We start from the raw sequence: 22,426 nt of genomic DNA on the forward strand, positions 1-22,426 counted from the left end.
GGAATGGAACCTACTTGTGTGCTGATGTAGCTTGGTATCTAAGTGCTTTGAGTAAAGGGTGGAACCTCATGGAGGAATGGCCTAAGTAGTAAAAATGTTCCCTCACATTGTCAAATTACAGTGACACCTCGGGTTAAGTACTTAATTCGTTCCGGAGGTCTGTTCTTAACCTGAATCTGTTCTTAACCTGAAGCACCACTTTAGCTAATGGGGCCTCCTGCTGCTGCCGCGCTGCCAGAGCACGATTTCTGTTCTCATCCTGAAGCAAAGTTCTTAACCCGAGGTGCTATTTCTGGGTTAGCGGAGTCTGTAACCTGAAGCGTATGTAACCTGAAGCGTCCGTGACCCAAGGTACCACTGTAGCCTGCCTCTAAATGTACTGGCTAATTGTAAGTATGTGATCCTTCCCTCTTTCGTAGTATTCAGCACCATGGCCAGAGTATATATAATTGAAGATCTGTGAAATAGTAGACCGTCATCTTGAACACTAGTGATGGTAGAATCACAGTATCATGGAATCAGGGAATTGTAGAGTTGGAAGGGACCCGAAGAGTCGTCTAGTCCAACCCCCCGCAAAGCAGGAATCTTTCACCCAGTGTAGGATTTGAACCCATGACCCATGTTCTTCTGACTGAACTGTCTGGCTTAATTCCTGACTGCATGGTCCACAAGGCCAGTCCTAATAGCTGATGATAACCTGGTCTGTGCCCCTTTGTATGAGTTTGCTCATAAGTTCATTCTGTCCTGTTTCTAAGTCATCAGTGAATTTAAAAAATCACATTTAGATCACATCGAATGTATTTCCTATCCAGTCAAATTCCTCTAGGAATTTTCTCTCAAAAAATGAAATTCTCAATGTCTTTTATTTTTAAACACACATTTAAAAACGTTTTTAAGAGCAAAGAACATTGCAACATTCAGAGAAGTGCAAAATATAACAATAGCCTTTGTTCCGATTCAAACAATATTCTGGGGTATGTGGAACAGGCAAGTCCCCATTGGAATTCAGAGGAATAAAATTCTTCAAGCATCCCCTACCTTCAGATTGTTTTCAAGTCTAAATTTTACGCCTCCCCTTTATGACATTTCAGGTAAACCCAATGACAGAAGTGCTACACAAGCAAATAGGACATAATTGTCACTAAAGATAGCATACAGTAGAAAACATAAATGTGTTATTGCAGAATAGTTGTCACCAACAGAATCAGAAGGAGGCATTTTGTTGCATTTTATCCAACTTAAAACAGAAAAAATAGTGTAGCTCCCTCAGTAGTGATTCTACCTGATTGTTTGAGGAAGTGGGGAGAGATTTACAGAGCTGCCTCTCTTCATTCTTCTCAATTCCTACTTGTATCCAGCCCAAAAACTGAGGTCCAGCTCTGAGGGCCTTCTGACGGTTCCCTCACTGTGAGAAGCAAGGTTACAGGGAACCAGGCAGAGGGCCTTCTCAGTAGTGGCTCCCACCCTGTAGAACGCCCTCTTATCAGATGTCAAGGAGATAAAGAACTACTGTACATGACTTTTCATAGAATCATAGAATCATAGAGTTGGAAGAGACCACAAGGGCCATCGAGTCCAACCCCCCTGCCAAGCAAGAAACACCATCAGAGCACTGGTGACATATGATTGTCAAGCCTCTGCTTAATGACCTCCAAAGTCGGAGACTCCACCACACTCCTTGGCAGCAAATTCCACTGTCGAACAGCTCTTACTGTCAAGAAGTTCTTCCTAATGTTTAGGTGGAATCTTCTTTCTTTGGATCCATTGCTCCGTGTCCGCTTCTCTGGAGCAGCAGAAAACAACCTTTCTCCCTCCTCTATGTGACATCCTTTTATATATTTGAACATGGCTATCATATCACCCCTTAACCTCCTCTTCTCCTGGCTAAACATGCCCAGCTCCCTTAGCCATTCCTCATAAGGCATCGTTTCCAGGCCTTTGACCATTTTGGTTGCCCTCCTCTGGACACGTTCCAGTTTGTCAGTGTCCTTCTTGAACTGTGGTGCCCAGAACTGGACACAGTACTCCAGGTGAGGTCTGACCAGAGCAGAATACAGTGGCACTATTACTTCCCTTGATCTAGATGCTATACTCCTATTGATGCAGCCCAGAATTGCATTGGCTTTTTTAGCTGCCGCGTCACACTGTTGGCTCATGTCAAGTTTGTGGTCAACCAAGACTCCTAGATCCTTTTCACATGTACTGCTCTCAAGCCAGGTGTCCCCCATCTTGTATTTGTGCCTCTCATTTTTTTTGCCCAAGTGCAATACTTTACATTTCTCCCTGTTAAAATTCATCTTGTTTGTTTTGGCCCTTTTAGAAGACATCAGAAGGCAGCCCTGTACAGGAAAGTTTTTAATGGTTGATGTTTTATTGTGTGTTTAATATTTTGTTGGGAGCCGCCCAGTGTGGCTGGGGTAACCCAGTCAGATGGGTGGCATATTAATTATATATATATTCACAAAAGCATGGTGGATATTAATCATGGACTGATCACTATTTAGGGACAATACATGTTGGACAGGCAATTATTCAGCATGAGAAATATCACGCCTGTGTTTCCTTAGATACTAGATATGTCCAAGTACACAAATCTTTCTTCATCTGACCAAGGTACAACTATTGTAAGAGTGGCCAACCACATTCCTCTGTAAGCTCACAGAGCATTTAAGGCATGGATAGGCAAACTAAGGCCCAAAGGCCGGATCTAGCCCAATCGCCTTCTAAATCCTGCCCGTGGACGGTCCGGGAATCAGCGTGTTTTTACATGAGTAGAATGTATCCTTTTATTTAAAATGCATCTCTGGGTTATTTGTGGGGCCTGCCTGGTGTTTTTACCTGAGTAGAATGTGTGCTTTTATTTAAAATGCATCTCTGGGTTATTTGTGGTGCCTGTCTGGTGTTTTTACATGAGCAGAATGTGTGCTTTTATTTAAAATGCATCTCTGGGTTATTTGTGGGGCATAGGAATTCGTTCATTTTCCCCCAAAAAAATTATTCCAGCCCTCCCCCCCCCCAAGGTCTGAGGGACAGTGGATTGGCCCTCTGCTGAAAAAGTTTGCTGACCCCTGATTTAAGGTGATAGCTCTCCCTCCGGGGTTTGTTCTAAGCCAGGCATATTCAAACTCGGCCCTCCAGATGTTTTTGGCCTACAACTCCCATGATCCCTAGCTAGCAGGACCAGTGGTCAGGGATGATGGCAATTGTAGTCTCAAAACATCTGGAGGGCCGAGTTTGCCTATGCCTGTTCTAAGCACCTGTAATCAAATAAACTGTCCTGTCTAACAGATAAAAAGATATGGTAGACAAATCATTCAACCATTTGTCACATATGTTATTTCTTTGACTTTTCTCTATGCATTTGGCCATAGCCAAATTTTGCATGATGGTTTCTGATGTCAAAGAGCAGGTTTCCATCTACGCTTGAGTATGATCAGGCAGCATTTTGAATCAAGGTGGTGGATGGAATTTTTATAGGCAACATTGGTTTCAACCATTGATTTGAAAACTGAATATCAATACAACAACAACAAGGAAGCCAATGCAGATGACGAGCAGAAAGTATTAGCATATCATCAGTATTCATGTCCATCAGTATGCCGATGACACCCAGCTCTACCTCTCCTTTAAATCAGAACCAGTGAAGGCGGTGAAGGTCCTGTGTGAGTGCCTGGAGGCGGTTGGAGGATGGATGGCGGCTAATGGATTGAAGTTGAATCCTGACAAGACAGAAGTACTGTTTTGGGGGGACAGGGGGCGGGCTGGTGTGGAGGACTCCCTGGTCCTGAATAGGGTAACTGTGCCCCTGAAGGACCAGGTGCGCAGCCTGGGACTCACAGCTGTCCATGGAGGCGCAGGTTAATTCTGTGTCCAGGGTGGCTCTCTACCAGCTCCACCTGGTACGCAGGCTAAGACGCTACCTGCCAGCAGACTGTCTCACCAGAGTGCTGCATGCTCTAGTTATCTCCCACTTGGACTACTGCAATGCACTCTACTTAGGGCTACCTTTGAAGGTGACCCGGAAACTGCAATTAATCCAGAATGCGGCAGCTAGACTGGTGACTGGGAGTGGCCGCCGAGACCATATAACACCGGTCCTGAGAGATCTGCATTGGCTCCCAGTATGTTTCCAAGCACAATTTAAAGTGTTGGTGCTGACCTTTAAAGCCCTAAACGGCCTCGGTCCTGTATACCTGAAGGAGCGTCTCCACTCCCATCATTCAGCCCGGACACTGAGATCCAGCCCCAAGGGCCTTCTGGCGGTTCCCTCATTGCAAGAAGTGAGGTTACAGGGAACCAGGCAGAGGGCCTTCTCGGTAGTGGTGCCCACCCTATGGAACGCCCTCCCTTCAGATGTGAAGGAAATAAGCAGCTATCCTATCTTTAAAAGACATCTGAAGGCAGCCCTGTTCAGGGAAGTTTTTAATATTTAATGCTGTATTGTTTTTAACATTTGATTGGGAGCCACCCAGAGTGGCTGGGGAAACTCAGCCAGATGGGCGGGGTATAAATAAATTATTATTATTATTATTATTATTATTATTATTATTATTATTATTATTACTACTACTACTACTACTACTACTACTACTACTACTACTACTATTATCATCCCAAAAGCCTGGGGAAATGAAATGGTCTTACACTGTCTGCAAAAACTCAGGAATGAGGGCTACCGAATTATCTCCAGGGGAATGCACAAATCGGGCAACCTCACAGAGAAGGCGATATCCCAGGTCACTGCACAGTGGGCACTGGTGAGACTAATAATGCTGAGAATGCAACTCTGTAACTGTTTACTTAATGACGCCCCCTGAATATGCCCTAAGAAAATGTCTTCAGGGAAGAATGTGATCTCATCTACATCCTATTTTAACAAGCAGCAGCGATAGGCCATGCCAGATTTTTCTTGTCTTCTGTCAAGTAGACATGCAATTAATGAGTCTTAGGGCAGTAACCCAGCCAGGCTTTTTAACCCACAAGCAAAGAGGTCAGGCACTTAACATCATTTTAAAATTCTTGTTATGTGATAGGTGGGGTTTAAATAGCCAGAAGCTAATAGTTCTGGTTAGCTCGCTGGGTACCTCTAGTTGATGTGGGAATTAAAATAAAGAGGAAATACTGTGAGGCTTTGCTTAATCATACTTTCATGTTTCTGACAGGTCCCTTTCTCTACAAATACCATCCTATGCCCTTTTAAAATGTGGTTCTTTTGAGGGGGGTGTTATTGGGTTGTTTTTATTTTGATTATATATATTGTGGTCATATACAATGGTACCTTGGGTTAAGTAACTTAATTTGTTCTGGAGGTCTGTTCTTAAACGGAAACTGTTCTTAACCTGAAGCACCACTTTAGCTAATGGGGCCTCCTACTGCCACCGCGCCGCCAGAGCATGATTTCTGTTCTCATCCTGAAGCAAAGTTCTTAACCCGAGGTACTATTTCTGGGTTAGCAGAGTCTGTAACCTGAAGCGTCTATGACCCGAGGTACCACTGTATTTTGATTTTGTTCTGTGAACCACCCTGAGACCTCTGGGTATAGGGCGGTATATAAATTCAATCAATCAATCAATCAATCAGCAAGCAAGCAAATAAATCATCAAGCCCAAAGGCACAAGATTGTTCCGCCTATGGCGGTTAAGACAATGTTTGCTAACTTTCATGGGCAACTAAATAATAATAATCCCAAATTTTCAAAAAAACAAAATACCGTATTTTTTACTCTATAAGACCCACTTTTTCCCTCCTAAAAAGTAACGGGAAATGTGTGTGCGTCTTATGGAGCGAAAGCAGGCTGCGCAGCTATCCCAGAAGCCAGAACAGCAAGAGGGATTGCTGCTTTCACTGCTCAGCGATCCCTCTTGCTGTTCTGGCTTCTGAGATTCAGGGTTTTTTTTCTTGTTTTCCTCCTCCAAAAACTAGGTGTGTCTTGTGGTGTGGTGCGTCTTATAGAGCGAAAAATACGGTAATTCAAGTAGTCCTGCAGAATAATACGCTTGGGGAAATGACAACAGCATCCTCTTAAATGTTTGTGGAAAAGATATGTTGATAAGAGTCAGTGAAAGCTGAAACATAACCAGTGAATCCTGGAAGAGCTACCATGTAGATAGTATGAAATGTGCAAGAAATAGCTATGAAGATCTTGGCTTAGTCTGGAAAAGCCTAAGGTTAATTGGTTTTCCACAGGCTGCAATCTTTCTATCTGTTACTTCTTTTTTACTTGGTTCCATAGATCAGCTGGCCAAATGGTGCTGGCCAAATGTTGAAAACAATCGCTAGGGCAGTATTTACTATAGCAGAAAACAAAGCATTGATGGGTGTTATGTACTGAGTTGAATAGGATCCAAATTGCAGCAGTCTGGTTGGTCCTAGAACAATAGGATCCTGAATGCAGCTGTCTGATTGGTCCACAGGAGCCACCCAATCCAACTCCAGGTGGAAGTGAATCCGCAACCTGATTGGCCTACAGGAGAGTCCCGGAACTAGCCAGTCACGTGGGGCCCATTGTGTAAATAGTGTATATAAAGCAGACATTTCGGGGGAACTTCCATTCCTCACTACTATGAGCTGAATAAAGAGCATGAAATCCACACTCGACTCCGAGTATATTTCAGCATCTTATGGTGTGTGGATTTTTTAAAAAAGAAAAACACCACCAGACAGGGTTCTAGATGAGTATTTGGAAGACGAACTGGGGAACGGTGGAAAGTCAGCAAAAACCACCCCCTTCCTTCTTGCCACTTCCCCCCTGTAAATAACCCCTCACCAACACATTTGAGCCAAGGAGCAGTGCCTGGGGTTTGGAAACCCAACTAGGTCTCCTAATGTATAGCTTTTGGCCTGACTTGCGTTCAGAATTTTATTATTATATTAAGGGCTTGCTTTGCGATAGCCCAAGTTATGCTTTCTGCCCTGAAGAATGGAAACTTCTCTGAAATGAATGCAACTTCCAGCTTATAGGGGAGGGGGCTTGGCTTCTTTGAGGGCAACGAAAGCCTGTGTTATCCTGTGTTGTATCACTTTTTGCCCCTTTGACATTTAATATAGCGGGCCCCATGAAAAAGCAAACAGACACTATATTGTGGTATTGACTTTAGTGTGGTACTTCCTAAATTTAGACTGCACGCCACTCAGAAGTATTTGTACTGCACCACAGCAAATGTTTACTCTTCACTGATGCAGCCCTGCTGTACTTGTGCAGTGCAAATTGCCATTTATGAGGGTTAAAAAAAAATTGCAGATGGCTACAAATATCTTAAAATGATGAATTGAGCAGCATGCCTATATAGGGTTTTGGGTACTGTAATCATTGAGGCATTATCTAAAAATCATTTCTCTTTCCAATGAATCCCGTATTTTTCCGTGTATAAGACTAGGTTTTTCCTCCTAAAAAATAATGTCAAAAATTAGTGGGCGTCTTATTCACGGATACATCTTCCCCCATTTTCTTAAATCTGAGTCCCCCAAAATAGTCTTATACATGGGGGCGTCTTATAGACAAAAAAATACGGTACAGTGGTATCTTTAGTTGCATTCCGCTCTTGTTACGGACTTTCAGCTTACAAATGCAGCAAACCCGGAAGTGTTTACTTCTGGGTTTGCTACGCACACATGCGCAGAAGCAATCTGCACGCTTTGCACATCCGCATAAGCGCTTGATCATGCCGTACACAGGTGTGGAAGAGGCACTCTAGTTGTGGACTTTTCAGGGTATGAATGGCACCCTGAAACAGATTAAGTCTGCAGCTAGAGGTACCACTGTATATACAAATGCTAAGAGAAGCTGAAGGCATTAGGCAATTCATAGTCCAGTCCTATACATCCAGGATGAGGCCCTCCCATGGTCCTCCATATATTTTTGGACCCCAGCTTCCTTTAATCCCAACCAGCATGGACAATGATCAGGGATGATGGGAGCTGGGGGTCGAACAACGTATCTTGATCCTCTGTGTAGGGTTGCTATATTTCAAAAAGTAAAATCCCAGAAGTTGAGCTTTTTAAATGAACCCCCCAAAATTGTTGAGCCTTTTTTGAGACAAACCCCAAAGCTGTTGAGCTTCTCTTATGTAAAATAGCCCCCCCCAAAAAAAAACTTGACTAAGACCCAGGACAAAGCGCTGCCTTTCAGAAACACCCCACCCCACCTGCGACATCAATTCCACTTTTGAAATTCCGGCAATGTCCAGGAAAATCCAGACGTATGGCAGCCCTATCTCACTGGGACTTATTCTACAATAAAATTGAACACTAAGGTCTCTTCCTTGTCCCTAGTTGTTTATCATCATTTTGCCGAATTATTAACACACTGCTCCCCAATAATGTGTTTGAGAAACTGTGGGTCACAGGGCAAGTATCCCAGGGCATTCTGGAAGAGTTGGTTTCAGGCTATAAATGCCTACATACAGGGTTTGATGAGGCCCAAAGCTACTGAAGGTAATGGGGCCCTTTATATGTCCAGCTGTCCTTTGTCAACAAGGAATTGCCGCTGTTTTATGTGTTGAATATATGCGATATGGTAATTTATGGGCCTAATAGGTATCTGAAGCCATTTGCCCATGTTGCTATGCAACCAGTCCATGCAGAATGTAGGCACCTTATATACAGAAATGAGCAAACCAGTGATATTTTAGGGAGCAGGCTAGGCCTATTACTTACATCATAGGAGCCTACACAACACAAAGCACTCTTGTATGTAGGTTTTATTTTATTTATTTATCTTATATTTTGGAAATATACATCCAGGTTTTTTCCTTTACATTTTTTGGGGGGCCCCAAGAGAGTGGGGCCCTAAGCTATAGCTTATTTAACTTATGCGTAAATCTGGCACTGCCTACATAGCTTGGGCACTGCAGATTATGGAAGCACCTCCTTCCCTCTGCCCTATTGGTCTCCACAGTCAACTGACTCCCTGATGACAATTTTCATATAGTGATCGGATGAAGAACAGAACACTGGAGCCAGGCCAGGCTGCCTTAAATGCCCCAGGAGTGGATCTGAGGGAAGCCTGCGTGATCGGTCAGGCCTGCCACAAAAGCTAGCTCTGCCTCCAAGCCTACCTGCCATTGGCCAATCTGCAGGCAGGCTTGGAGCCAGTTCCCAGCTGGCGAGGTGAGCATTAAGGCTCCTTGGTGGTTGGGTAGCCCCAGAGTCCACAGGCTGCACTGGATCATGGTGGGGGATGTGGCTCCGACCCACAATGCTGCAGAATCATATACAGTGGTGCCTCGCAAGACGAAATTAATTCGTTCCGGGAGTTTTTTCGTGTTGCGTTTTTTTTCGTCTTGCGAAGCACGGTGTCGGAAAAGTTTTGGAAAAGCTTCAAAAATCACCAAAGTCTTCAAAAACCTCAAAAAAGGCTACCACACCGCGTGCTATGAGTTGCTCCTCGAAGTCAAGTCGCAACTGTATTGCTTTAAGAAAAAGGAAACAAACTTGCAAGACGTTTCCGTCTTGTGAAGCAAGCCCATAGCGAAAATCGTCTTGCGAAGCAGCTCAAAAAACCAAAAACCCTTTCGTTTTGCGAGTTTTCCATCTTGCGAGGCATTCGTCTTGCGAGGTACCACTGTAAGGGTAAGCGGATTTTCCTGAGAGTTGACTAGAAGTTGGCTGTTAGATTGGGAAAGGCTGTGGAAGAAAGCGGTTAAGTTTACTGCATGTACTGTATTAAAAGAAAACATTATGAAAATGATGTATAGATGGTACTTAACCCCGGTGAAATTAGCAAAGATCTAGCATACAAATGATAATCAATGTTGGAAATGCAAAGAAAAAGAAGGTACTTTTATTCATATGTGGTGGACGTGTCCCAAGGTGAAAGACTTCTGGGAAAAGATTTATAATGAGTTGATTTTTTTTTTTTTTGAAATATACATTTATTAAGAAACCAGAAGCCTTTCTACTTGTAATACTAGGATTGGAATTGCCCCAAAAAGATGTTAGACTGTTTTTGTCTGCCACTACAGCGGCAAGACTTTTATTAGCCAAAAACTGGAAATCGCAAGAAATACCAACAATAGAAGAATGGCAGATGAAGATGTTGAACTTTTTGGAGCTGGCAGACCTGACTGGAAGAATCCGCGACCAGAAAGAAGAGGAGATACAAGAGGATTGCAAGAAATTTAAAGAATATTTAGCTAAATATTGTGATATAAGATAAATGGAAAATTCTTGGAAGTAATAAATAGGCTTAGGGGTAGAATAAGAATATGTGGTAGTAAATATTAAGGATTAAAATATTAATAAAGGAGAAGAGGTTAGTAAATGAAAAGAATCAATATAATTAGAAATATGAATTTGGAGAACTGTTATATAGGTGATATAATGAAATTCAGTTAGAGGGGATCTGAGGAAGTCAGTTATCAATGTAATGAGAATTAGGTATTTGAAGAAATAATTTTTCTTTGTGTTTAGTTTATTGTTTTAATGTGTTTTTTCTTTGTTGTATGTTTTGTTACGTTATTTTTGTGATAAATGTTGAAAATCAATAAAAAAATAGGGGGGGAATAGAAGTTGGTTGTTGCTCTTAGTTCCGTGGGGGTGGGTTGGGGGAGATCATCTGACAATGCAATGCTTCTGTGCATCATTTTCTGCTTCAGAATGTTCAAAGGCTTGAGTGCTCTTGTGGCTTGCAAGGAAGGGGGCCTTGTGTGTGAAACATGGTTGGTAACCCATTCCAACCCCCATTCAGAGAGGAGAACAGCTTCCCAGGAAGGGAAGCAGCACACTATAGATGTGGTCATATGCCTGAAGGTGCTATATAAATAACAAGCAGACATGTTTGTATAATCTTCACTACCTTTCAAAAAAGAGAGTCCTGTATACTTACCGAAAATCTTTCATTTATTTTCATTTCAAAGATTGTGAGAGTTAAGATCTTGAAATATAAGTCACCACCTGCAACCAATTCATGATCTCTTCCAGTGAAATTGGGGTGTGGGGGGCATTATTTGGATGAGAGAGAGAGAGAGAGAGAGAGAGAGAGAGAGAGAGAGAGAGAGAAGTAGACTGGTGGAATAGCACATCTGTTTTTGTAAAAATAAAAAAAGCCCACCAAAAAGCCCAAACACAACCCAAAATACAAAACCATGGAACCTGGAGTCTCTCTTTTTTCAGTGTGGTATTTTACTACCACATGGCTTTAATCCTACATCTGGGCCTGTTGTTTTATGAAATATTTGCCACAGATGATGTCAATTATACTTTTTGTCCCGGTCATCAATTTATGGACTTTTGGAATAAGACAAAATGAAACAACCAGGAAAAGAACAACTTATGTGGTCTACTCCCTGACAAAATTATAGTGCTGTGATACACATCTAAAATCAATAACTCTGCTAATGATTAGCAGAAAACGTTGCTTAGGTTATGAGCGGCAAAGTAGCCCACACTCAGCAGATGCTTGGCTCAGGGATGCATTTTTTGTCGGCTGCATGTTTACCAGCAGATGTTCAGGCCTCTGTTTTATACTACTTGAATGAGCTAGTGGTTGGCCTGAAGTTGTGTGACAGCTATAAGCTATCTGCCAGCAATGCAGGTGAAATGTTCTTGCTTTTGCTGAACTGAAAAGGGAAAGGACTTGTCAATGAAATCTAGGATATCGTGCCTAAGAGCTGCATGTCTAGTACAAACACAAACACACGTCTGTTGATTGCTGTGAATATCTGAAATGAAATCATTAGCATTTGTTACGTGTCGAGACCCCGCAGCCACCCTCTCGGAAATAACTCAAGGACACGGATATTAGGTTTATGTTATTGGGCAAATTTGGGCCACAACTTTATTGAAATTACAGAATGTGTCCGACTCTGGGGTTGCGTGCTCATCTCGCTCTAGAAGCTGTGAGCCAGCGGCGTCCGAAGACACTTCCGGGTCACGTGGCCAACGTGGTGAAGCTGCAGCTGGCGAGCCATCACCAGCGCAGCACACGGAAACACCGTTTACCTTCCCGCTATAAAGCAGTCCCTATTTATCTACTTGCACTTAAGAGTGCTTTTGAATTGCTAGGTGGGCAGGAGCTGGGACCGAACGATGGGAGCTCACCCCGCCGTGGGGATTCGAACCGCCGACCATACACTCGGCAAGTCCTAGGCACTGCGGTTTTACCCACAGCGCCACCCAGCCTTGGGACACTACTTTCAGCCCTGAGCTGAAAGTAAAATAAGAATGGTTAACTTATCACATCCTCTTAATAAATCAGCATCATAGTGAACCAGAGATCAAGTGGCTTATCATGAGATGTATCATGCTGAACCAGCTATTGCACCTTGATAGGTAATGGTAAAGGACCCCTGGATGGTTAAGTCCAGTCAAAGGAGACTATGGGGTTGTGGCGCTCATTTCACTTTCAGGCCGAGGGATCTGGCGTTTGTCCACAGACAGCTTTCTGGGTCATGTGGCCAGCATGACTAAACCGCTTCTGGTGCAACGGGATACCGTGACGGAAACTAGAGCACACGTACCCCGTACGGGCAGGGGTACCTTTACCTTTACAGGGCTTTTCCAGACAAATGCTTTGCAATGCTCAGTCGAGCAAAGTGCTTTGCACTGGGACTTGATCACCAAATAATTGTACAAGATTCAGATGCATCTCTAACAAGTGCATCTGTTAGTGCAGAGATGCATATTTCAACAGCCCTCAAGTTTGTAAGGTGGAATCTTGGGTACCTATCGGATGTCGCTATATATATTTTGTAATTTTGTTTATTGTCTTATGCAGATTGGAACAGAAATGGTGTGGAGAATTGGTTTTGTTCTGTTATCTTTATGTGCCGTCTTTCAGCCAAAGCAAGATTGTGTTTGTGTGGCTGGAAAATGAAGGGGTAGCCAAGGGGAAAGTGGTGAGATGGTGCCAAGCAATGAGACTGAAGTAATGTGGATGTATGCATTTGCTACAAGGTCCACATTTTGAGGTGCTCCTGTACGTCAACTGTTGGGGGGGGGAGGGGAAATCCTGCCATATCGGGTTACAAACACCTCAGATTACAAACACTTTGGGTTACAAACTCCGCTAACCCGGAAGTAGTACTTCAGGTTAAGAACTTTGCTTCAGAATGAGAACAGAATCATGTGGCGGTGGCACGGCGGCAGCAGGAGGCCCCATTAGCTAAAGTGGTGCTTCAGGTTAAGAACAGTTTCAGGTTAAGAACGGACCTCTGGAACGAATTAAGTTCGTAACCCAAGGTACCACTGTGCTTGGTATGGCTTTGCTCATCATTGCAGAGCTATGATTGGAAAATGCCCACCTGTCCACTAACTGGGCAGGAATATATTAATTAAATGTGTCTTTTGTAATTCTGTTTAAAATGACCAAACTTATTTATAGTAAACACCATCTTTTCTTAGCACCGTGACTCAGACCTAGTGAATGTTAATATGTACCAAATGAGAATAAACCCCATGGATGAAGGTCCAAATGAATAAAGGTCACTGAAGAAAGAGATCATTTATTTAGTATTTACTGTGCTTGAGTCACTGGGCTAAGAAAAGATTATGCTACAAATAAGTTTGGCATTTAACAAAATTAAGCTACAAATGACTCTCTAAACATATTGTTGTCCCGTCTGCTCATGTCTTATAGGATATTAATTGATCATATATATGGGCCTGTCCACTTCAGAGTATTATTTCTCTGATATTCCATTTGCCCTGCATTTGAATTAGGCCAAAGTAGTCCACACCTACATATATTTGAATTTATATTTAAGGAGAAACGTCATTCTTCCCCATTCATACCAGTAAAGGTAAAGGTAAAGGTCCAACCATCTCGTCCTCAGTCGTCCCTTTCTCCTTGTGCCCTCCATCTTTCCCAACATCAGGGTCTTTTCCAGGGAGTCTTCTCTTCCCATGAGGTGGCCAAAGTATTGGAGCCTCAGCTTCAGGATCTGTCCTTCCAGTGAACACTCAGGGCTGATTTCCTTCAGAATGGATAGGTTTGATCTTCTTGCAGTCCATGGGACTCTGACTCTCCTCTAATTTTACACATATCCGTGCAATTTTAAAGAAGTGTTAATTATAGCTTGTACAACACTGAATTAGAGCTCCCCCCCCGTACTCCAGAATAACTTCTTCTCCCCCCCCCCAGAATTTTTTATTAATTTTTCAAATTTATAACAAACATAAAAGAAAAACAATACAATATAAAAAAGACAAACAAACAAACAAACATATATCCTAACTGCTAAAATCCCAATTTAATTATCATTGTTAAATAACTTCTGGTCTCTTAATAAATGTATATTTCAACATTTTTCCCCAACTCATTATAAATCTTTTCCCAGAAGTCTTTCACCTTGGGACACGTCCACCACATGTGATAAAAGGTACCTTCCTTTTCTTTACATTCCAGCATAAATTTTCACTCGTGTGATAGATCTTTGCTGGTTTTACTGGGTTAAGTATCATCTATGCATCATTTTCATGATATTTTCTTTTAATACAGTACAAGCAGTAAACTTAACCCCTTTCTTCCACAACCTTTCCCAGTCTTCCAACATTATATTGTGTCCAACATCTCTTGCCCAGTCTATCATCACAGATCTAACTTGTTCATCCTTTGTGTGCCACTCCAACAATAAATTCTACATTTCAGAGAGAATAACTTCTTATGCCACCATCACAAGCATAGTTGATCAACGTTATTCTGCTTTCCCCTGTGGTCCAAGTCTGCGGTTCTGTCACACACTTTATGCACTTAGGCCATTAAAATCAGCAAAACAAAATACATGAGCGGAGCACAGATTATAACTAAGACGTACATTTTCTGATTGATATGTCATCTATTTGCTGTAGACTTGAGACCTTGGTCGTGGACACCAATAAAGCAGTTAAGTATTGAGAAGTTCAGTTACTGAAGTTTATTCTTTTTGCAGTGCAAATACAATCTTTTCACTAAAAAGAATAAAGGTGGTCTCTCTACCTGCATCTCCACCCCACCCCCAGTGCTCTTCAGATGCTTCACAAAGATTATCCTGTGAACCACCCTGAGACTTGCTGGTATAAGGAGGTATAAAAAAAGAATATATTATTATTATTATTATTATAGTCATACCTCGGGTTACAGATGCTTTGGGTTGCGCGATTTTGGGTTGCGCATCGTGCTGAACCCAGAAGTACCGGAAGTGGTTACTTCTGGGTTTCGGTGCTTGCACATGCACAGAAACACCGAATTGTGATCTGTGCATGCGCACACACTGCGCTGTGGGTTGCGAATGCTGCAGGTTGCGAACGTGCTTCCTGCACGGATCACGTTCGCAACCCGAGAGTCCACTGTATTATGATTACTTATCCATTCTGCAGAAAATCAGTAGTGAAGAGGGGAAATCAGGCAAAAGGAGATAATGGCAGTGTACTGCAAACACCATTGCTCAGAGAGCACCAGGCGTTCCACCACCATGTGGGAAATGTCAACACTTGCCTCGTATTGTGACTTTTCTGGTAAGCAGTTGTCTGCTCCACAAAGAAGCATCGCAGCAAGTGCAGAAAATCTGCATAAGTCAAGTGCTGTCTTGGGAATGTGCTCTCCACTTGTAAAACCTGATTCAGACAGAACAATAAAGTTAAAAAGAAATGTCGCATCATTAGGTTCCTTAAATGTCACAGCAATTTTCGTAAGTGCATCTTGGCAGAGGCAAGCTCACATCATTAGCTCCTTCCCTGGTTGCTTTTGGCTTCCTCCCCCCCCCCTCCTTCCCTCCTTTTGGTTTGTTCCGCATGGCCTGACTTGACAGGACAACAAATAGACCTTCCATCCGCTCACATTTATTAGTGGATTTTACCATCTGAGATCAAGGGGGTGGGGCGGGAGAAGGCTGATCACCAGGTCTTCAAAGTCCACATCTGTGGATTTTACTGCCTCCCTTTTAAAACAAAGGCAACTAACGAAACACTTAGGAAGTTTACGGAGAAGGTCTCATTATAATAATTTGACATTTCAGATGGAGGTCATTTGCCGTTGGCATAAACAGTTCTCAAATATGTGTGGAGCACTCCTAAGGCTACGTGAGCAACTTCCATGGGAGATCTCTTGATTTTGGCGATTTTGGCATAGGGAAGGGAAACTTACATGTGAGAATGAGTGTCTGCAGCCAATATGAAATTGTACCATCTTTTGACACAGCCTCTCTCCTAACCTTCAGGCAGGCAGCATCAGCATGAGGTCACAGAGACTGAATGAGGTCATAGTGACCACTCTCTCTCTCCCCCCCCCCTTCAGTCAAGCCAGGATCAGCCTGAGGTCACAATCGCCAGTCTTACTCCTGTAGGCCAGAAACAGCAAGGCTTCACCTTTCAGTATGTGCCACACAGGCTTTGAGAAAGACTAGTTGAGTGCCAAGTCCCTGTGTGATGGAAGAGTTTGTTTTGCTGGGCAGGTTGGGTCCCCAATTGTTTCCTTTTTCTTTTTCCCTACCAGCAAACGGTTAACGAACGGCAGCCTCTGATTGGCCGGGGTTCCAGGAGGGGGAGTTGAAAAGGAGAGGATTTGGAGAGACAGTTTGGAGTAGGATGGAATTGAGGTTGGGAGAATAGGTAGGGTGATAGGGAGTGAGAGGAGAGAGAGTTGGTTCTGGGTAGAAATATTCACTCTGATGAATATATCAGAAGCTAGAGAAAAGAGTCTCTGAGCTTAGTGTGAAGGACAGTGTGTGGTGTCCTGTAAGAGTAATTGGGCCAGGAATTAACTGGGAGGCTGAGGCTGAGCCAGGAGAAGTAGAAGCTGTAAAGAGACAGACAGTCTACTTAGGACTCAATCCAGTCAGGAAGGGAGAGATTCTTCTATGAAAAGAGAAGACTCCCAAACCAGTTAAGAGGGGTGGGGAGATCCCTTGGATCTGTTACCTGGAGTACCTCAGGAGTAGGGTTGTCTAAGAGGGGTGTGTAACTGACAGGAAGTCCCACCTGGTTTAAGAACCAAAGTCTTAAGCAGCAACAGCTGTGCAACATATGAGAAAGCAGTGGAGTGAAATAACATTATAGTCTGAAGTATCCTATGTTTTACCCACTCCTGTCATAAAATTCCTTTGTTAAATAAAATCTTTATTGTTTATTTGATCAAATCCTGCCTGAGACTCCAAATTATTACGTTTTCCCTCACACAAGTCCCCCACAAGATAATCTGAGGTAGTTTGTGGGAATTTGAGGAAGTGGTGTTCTGTGAGTTGGGTGCACGATATCTAAGTGAGGGCCCAACTGCGCCAGGGGGAAAAGTGTCATTGCTCCATCACACCCTGTGACCAAAAAAACCTGAGGAGAAGTGATGGGCTTGCCTGAATTTATTCTCCAGGGGCAGGACCCAAGCAAGGCCCGTTGGCTGGTGGAGCCTGACCCCCATTGGGGAATCCCCAGACCCAGACCTGCCTGCTGTATGCCAATTTGCAGGTCAACCGGCAGGGCTCCTGAGCCGGCTGTTGGATCGCTGACTTAGGCCCGTGACCAGGCCGCAATGCTGGCTGACCATTTAAGGTAAGCGGACATAGCAAGAGGTGGGGAAGGGGGTAGAGGCTAACCTACCCAACTTACCCAGCCTACTTATCTGACAGCCCAGATCTAGTGAGGCTTTGCTTGTAGTATGTGCCGGCTTAAAGGAGAGAGAGGGAGCAACTACTCTGAGCCTCACACATGGTGGGAACCACTTCAGCAATGGTATTGTTATTGTTATTGTTATTGTTATTGTTATTGTTATTGTGATTGTGATTGTGATTGTGATTGTGATTGTGATTGTGATTGTTATTGTTATACTTCCCTTCATCCAAGGATCACAGAGCAGTTTACAATATAAAAACACCAAAATACGTAACATAGTAACAAACAAAAACAGTAACCCCCTCACACATGGGCATGGCCAATCTGCGACAGGGGGGCAGTTGCCCCCCCCCCAATACTCAAAAATTACTGAAAAGCATTTAAAATACTCAATTCACTGAGGTTCTGTTCCCCCACAGCAGAAGCCTGCCCCCCTAACAAAAGCCTGCCCTCCATAATGTCCTCTTTGGGGGAGGTTTTTACCTGTCATCGCCTCCAAAAATTTCAACAACTTTTTTTTTGGGGGGGGGGCCTAACAAAATTCCTGTGCCCTCACCACACATACAGAGATGCTTTAGTTATCTCCTACTTGGACTACTGCAATGCGCTCTATGTGGGGCTACCTTTGAAGGTGACCCGGAATCTGCAATTAATCCAGAATGCGGCAGCTAGACTGGTGACTGGGAGTGGCCGCCGGGACCACATAACACCAGTCCTGAGAGGTCTGCATTGGCTCCCAGTACGTTTCCGAGCACAATTCAAAGTGTTGGTGCTGACCTTTAAAGCCCTAAACGGCCTCGGTCCAGTATACCTGAAGGAGCGTCTCCACCCCCATCGTTCAGCCCAGACACTGAGATCCAGCGCTGAGGGCCTTCTGGCGGTTCCCTCATTGCGAGAAGTGAGGTTACAGGGAACCAGACAGAGGGCCTTCTCGGTAGTGGCACCCACTCTGTGGAACACCCTCTCGTCAGATGTCAAGGAAATAAGCAGATATCTTATCTTTAAAAGACATCTGAAGGCAGCCCTGTTTTGGGAAGTTTTTAATATTTAATGCTGTATTGTTTTTAACACTTGATTGGGAGCTGCCCAGAGTGGCTGGGGAAACTCAGCCAGATGGGCGGGGTATTAATAATAACAATAACAATAACAATAACAATAACAATAACAATAACAATAACAATAACAATAACAATAACAATAACAATAACAATAACAATAACAATAACAATAACAATAACAACTCCATAGATTCTTTAATTAGCCAAAGGCCTGGGAGAAGAGGAATGTAATGAAGGCACCAGACAAGCATCTCTGGGGAGAGCGTTCCACAAGCAAGAAGCCACCGCAAAAACTGCTAAACAGGAATTGCTGCCGACCATGTTTTCTATGCAATATTTTTGGTGCTTTGAAAAATGGGGCTGTAAAAGGAAGCAAAGAGATTTCAAGCAGCAGGAGGAGGTAATACCCAAAACTTACACACCCACCCACCCGGCAGTGTCTCCTTGTCTCATAAAGTATCCCAACAGGATTCAGAGAAGACTGAACAGTGTCATACATTGTGAGCATTGTGAGAAAAAAAGTCTTTTGATTTCAGAGACATAAAACATTAAATTTACTGGTTCTGATGTCAAATATAGATGGAAAGGATTATAGGCATGCTTATTTTTTCCACCCAGCTGTGGAAGGGAAATGAAATTGGCACATGATGCAATAAGAATGAAGGTCCCCCCCTCCTCTGGAACATTTGGCTCCCAGAGTCTTTAAAAAAAAAGCCTGGGGTCAGGAGTAGCGATGTTAAATTATCGAGAATAATCTTTTGGAGAATATTCTCCAAATGATTATTCTCGAGAATTTAACATCACTAGTCAGGAGTAGAAATGTTGACCCCCCCCCCAACAGAGGCTACATCTTTCCACCTAACTGAAACTGCTGCATCCCGGCCTCATGGCAGGCAGTTATAAGAGAACCCTAAATCTATATCTGTAATTTGTTTTAGATAATACGTTAACTAAAGAACATTAGGCTCCAGATTTGAACACCGTGTAAAATGATGCCATAAACTTAATGGTATGTACTTTTCTCTGTGGAAATTGTATTATATAAGACTTTTTTTTTAAAAAAAAAAGTAAAAATCTATGGCCTTTTAAACTGGGGCAGGGGGTGTATTATTTTCGTTTGTTACTATGCTATATATTTTTGTGCTTTATGTTGTAAACTGCGTGAGATCCTCAGATGAAGGGTGGTACAGAAATTTTAATATTAGTAGTAGTAGTAGTAGTAATCGGCTAACTGCTTTGTTGTTGTCTTAAACTGAATTCACAGCCCTAGTCAGGAATTTTCTTTTGGATTTTTAAGAGCAACCGCCATATTCTGCAACTTTCTCTAATCCAGATATGTTGATCAACAAACAGGAGACGACTCACTGAAATGTGTATCCTACCTCAGCTGTATTTCCCTTTTTCTAGGTACAACGTGTCAGCCCTCTCTACGTCGAATGCCAGTACTCAGTGAGATACTGCTTCATCTGTCTTCACTGCACTTGCAGCGGTGAGTAACTAACAATGGCTTTCTTCAGTTCTACAAAGTGATCTTTTTCAGTCATCTGATGACAGAGCTCAATGTAGTTGACAGCCCTCTGTGTAGTTCAATGCTTGGTTGCGTCCTAGATCAATATACATCCAGGGAACTAGTCTTGCAGCCATGTTAGCAAGATGCTCACCAGATAGGGATGATCTGTACTGAAGGGTATGGCCTTGATGCTGTGAAGACTGCGCCTTTGCTTCTCCAAGTCCTCTACTGTTACCCACTTGTACTTTGTAGGCAGCTGGTCCTATGTCTGCATTAATTCTTAAGCCCTTTATTTCCTGGCTTGCTAAGCCTGGTGGTCTTTACCCCTTTCCTTAAAGTGGGGTACGTTGGTTGCTGGATGTGTGAATAGGTCTGAGACAAGCAAAAGAGATTGCTGAAGTAATGGTGATGTCACAAAGGCTCTCTAAAGCAGAGGGAAACAATTCTATTTCCCTAGGCATTTGCGGGGTGTTGTTGGGTGGGGGAAACACAACAGAGGGACTCTATACCCAGGATCTACCTTCACCATCAGCTTCCCAAAGGTATTTGTCCTGCCAAAGCCGTTCAGGAGAAGAAGGAAGGCCAATGCGAAGTCCTTTGTGGAGGTGTGGAATGATATTACAGAAGATGCTGTTCTTTTCATGGGGTACAACTTTAGTTCTAATTTTAAGTGACAGTCATTGTATAGCAAAAGAGCCAACAAAGTCTTAGTTTAGGTTTTGTGGTGGCTCTTTGAACACCAAGAGAAACATTTTCTGGCTTTCTGGTGAGTTCCCCTGGCAGAGAGGCAGTTACAGCCTCAGCTAAAACAACTATTCTTTGTTGGAAATGTTAACACATTTGTCTGAATATAAATCCGCCTTGTGAAAGTGAAGAAGGCCCCCCTCTTCTTTTGGACACACATTTGTAGCTTTTGTAGCTTTCAGAGCGAATCATCGCTCTGCCTCCAAGGATCTCCCAGTGTGAATGTTGCTTTTCTTGCAGAGCGCTGCTTCTCGTTTGGTGGAAAGGACTCCAGAAGAGATTGCGCCCATACACGCCTTTCTCCCCATTCTCATTAACTTTATAAAAACTCTCAAATTTAGACCAGCTGTCCAGTAAATGTCTCTGAACTGCCCCAAGACGGGAGAAGCTGTCTTTGTCTTTTTGATATAAGTGGCCAGAAAACCAAAGCAAAGTAATGTTTTCTAGTCAGACATGCTTCCCAGCCATGATGGATGAACTGTTATTTTTGATGTGACAAAGCATTCTGATGCTTAAGGAAGACCATGCCTCTTAGATATGCAGGCTTAAAAGCAAGTCAGTAATAGTGCCAAGCATTGCTGTGTGCAGGCAAGATGGAGAGGGGATACCATATGGTGCCCTGGGATTTGTAGAAAACCTGTTTATGCTATGATAATTCTCCTGCTTTTATTACAAAGGCACCATAGGTATGGAGCATTCAGACCTGGCTTGAGATGTTCATATTCACATCATTAATCAAAAGGTCATTGGAGACATTTCTTGTGTGAAGTCACCAGAGGCATACCTAGGCACCCTTGGACAGGAGCTGTATCACACCCCCCCACACCTCCCCCAAAAGATCACTTTAGCGCACAAGACTTGAGACTGGAGCTCATGTGGTACTGGGAAGGAAGAGCATAGCAGGCACATATGTTGGATTAATCACAACCAAAGCAGAATGTGGCATTTGGATTTGGGCACTAGGAAAGAATATTGGGGAGGATCTGAGGGAGGCGCTTCCAGAGTGGCTGGGGCAACCCAGTCAGATGGACGAGGCACAAACAATAAAACTATTATTATTGATGTTGTTGTTGTTGTTGTTGTTGTTGTCAGTTTGCATTTTTTTGGTACAGAAACTATTGATCTGATGTGCAGAGATCTTTCCTATTCTAATCAATTCAAGAGGGTTCTGGAAGCTTCTCTGTGTGAAAGAAACAAGCAGAAGGTTCATGATGTTTGGGTTATTCCTTCAGAGAAGCTGGCTTAAACTGGTTCTCTTATCTCTTCTGTCAAGGTCAGGCTCATGCTGACTGTAAAAGTAAGGCCAGAAGGAGCCTGGGATTCACTTTCTCTTTCTATCTCATTTCCTTCTGGTTTGGTGTTCTGTACACGGTATGCTATAGTGTTAGGGCTTAGACTTATTATAAGTTATTGTAAATTTACCTTAAGTCTCCTGCAACTGGATTTCTTATGGACAATGCCAATCCTGAATGTATTGGATTTGTGACCATGATGCTCATTTGCCATCGCTAGCATAAAGCTCTGCCGGATGAAATACAATTGGCCTCTGGTCTATTGTTTGGGAATCCTGCAACTAACTATACACTGGAATCTGCTC

At 43.1% G+C, this 22,426-nt stretch overlaps 1 protein-coding gene and 1 long non-coding RNA gene across 11 annotated transcripts in view; one reads left to right on the forward strand and one right to left on the reverse strand.

Moving 5' to 3' along the window:
• LOC310702354 (uncharacterized protein) overlaps positions 1-22,426 on the forward strand; it is a 157,556-nt gene that overhangs the window by 43,494 nt on the left and 91,636 nt on the right. For 3 of the 10 annotated variants that reach the window (XR_014523457.1, XR_014523458.1, XR_014523459.1), the window contains exons 1-2: positions 16,229-16,367; positions 19,983-20,064. Coding sequence is in view for 1 of the 10 variants with exons in the window: in XM_083493839.1 (XP_083349965.1) it covers positions 17,614-17,637; positions 19,983-20,064 (106 nt within the window). In the remaining 9 variants the exon portion in view is untranslated. Of the gene's footprint in view, positions 1-16,215; positions 16,368-17,373; positions 17,458-17,534; positions 17,638-18,911; positions 18,976-19,982; positions 20,065-21,069; positions 21,892-22,426 lie in introns of those variants that run through there. The other 7 variants (XR_014523454.1, XR_014523455.1, XM_083493839.1 and 4 more) reach the window with 7 other exon arrangements.
• On the reverse strand, positions 14,838-16,154 carry LOC310702360. Its single transcript, XR_014523468.1, has 3 exons — positions 16,061-16,154; positions 15,409-15,531; positions 14,838-14,984 (listed from the first exon to the last, which is right to left on the reverse strand). It is a non-coding gene; the product is annotated as an uncharacterized lncRNA (long non-coding RNA).

This window comes from Podarcis liolepis (assembly GCF_965112155.1).
Source record: "Podarcis liolepis genome assembly, chromosome: 3".
Lineage (NCBI taxonomy): Eukaryota > Metazoa > Chordata > Lepidosauria > Squamata > Lacertidae > Podarcis > Podarcis liolepis.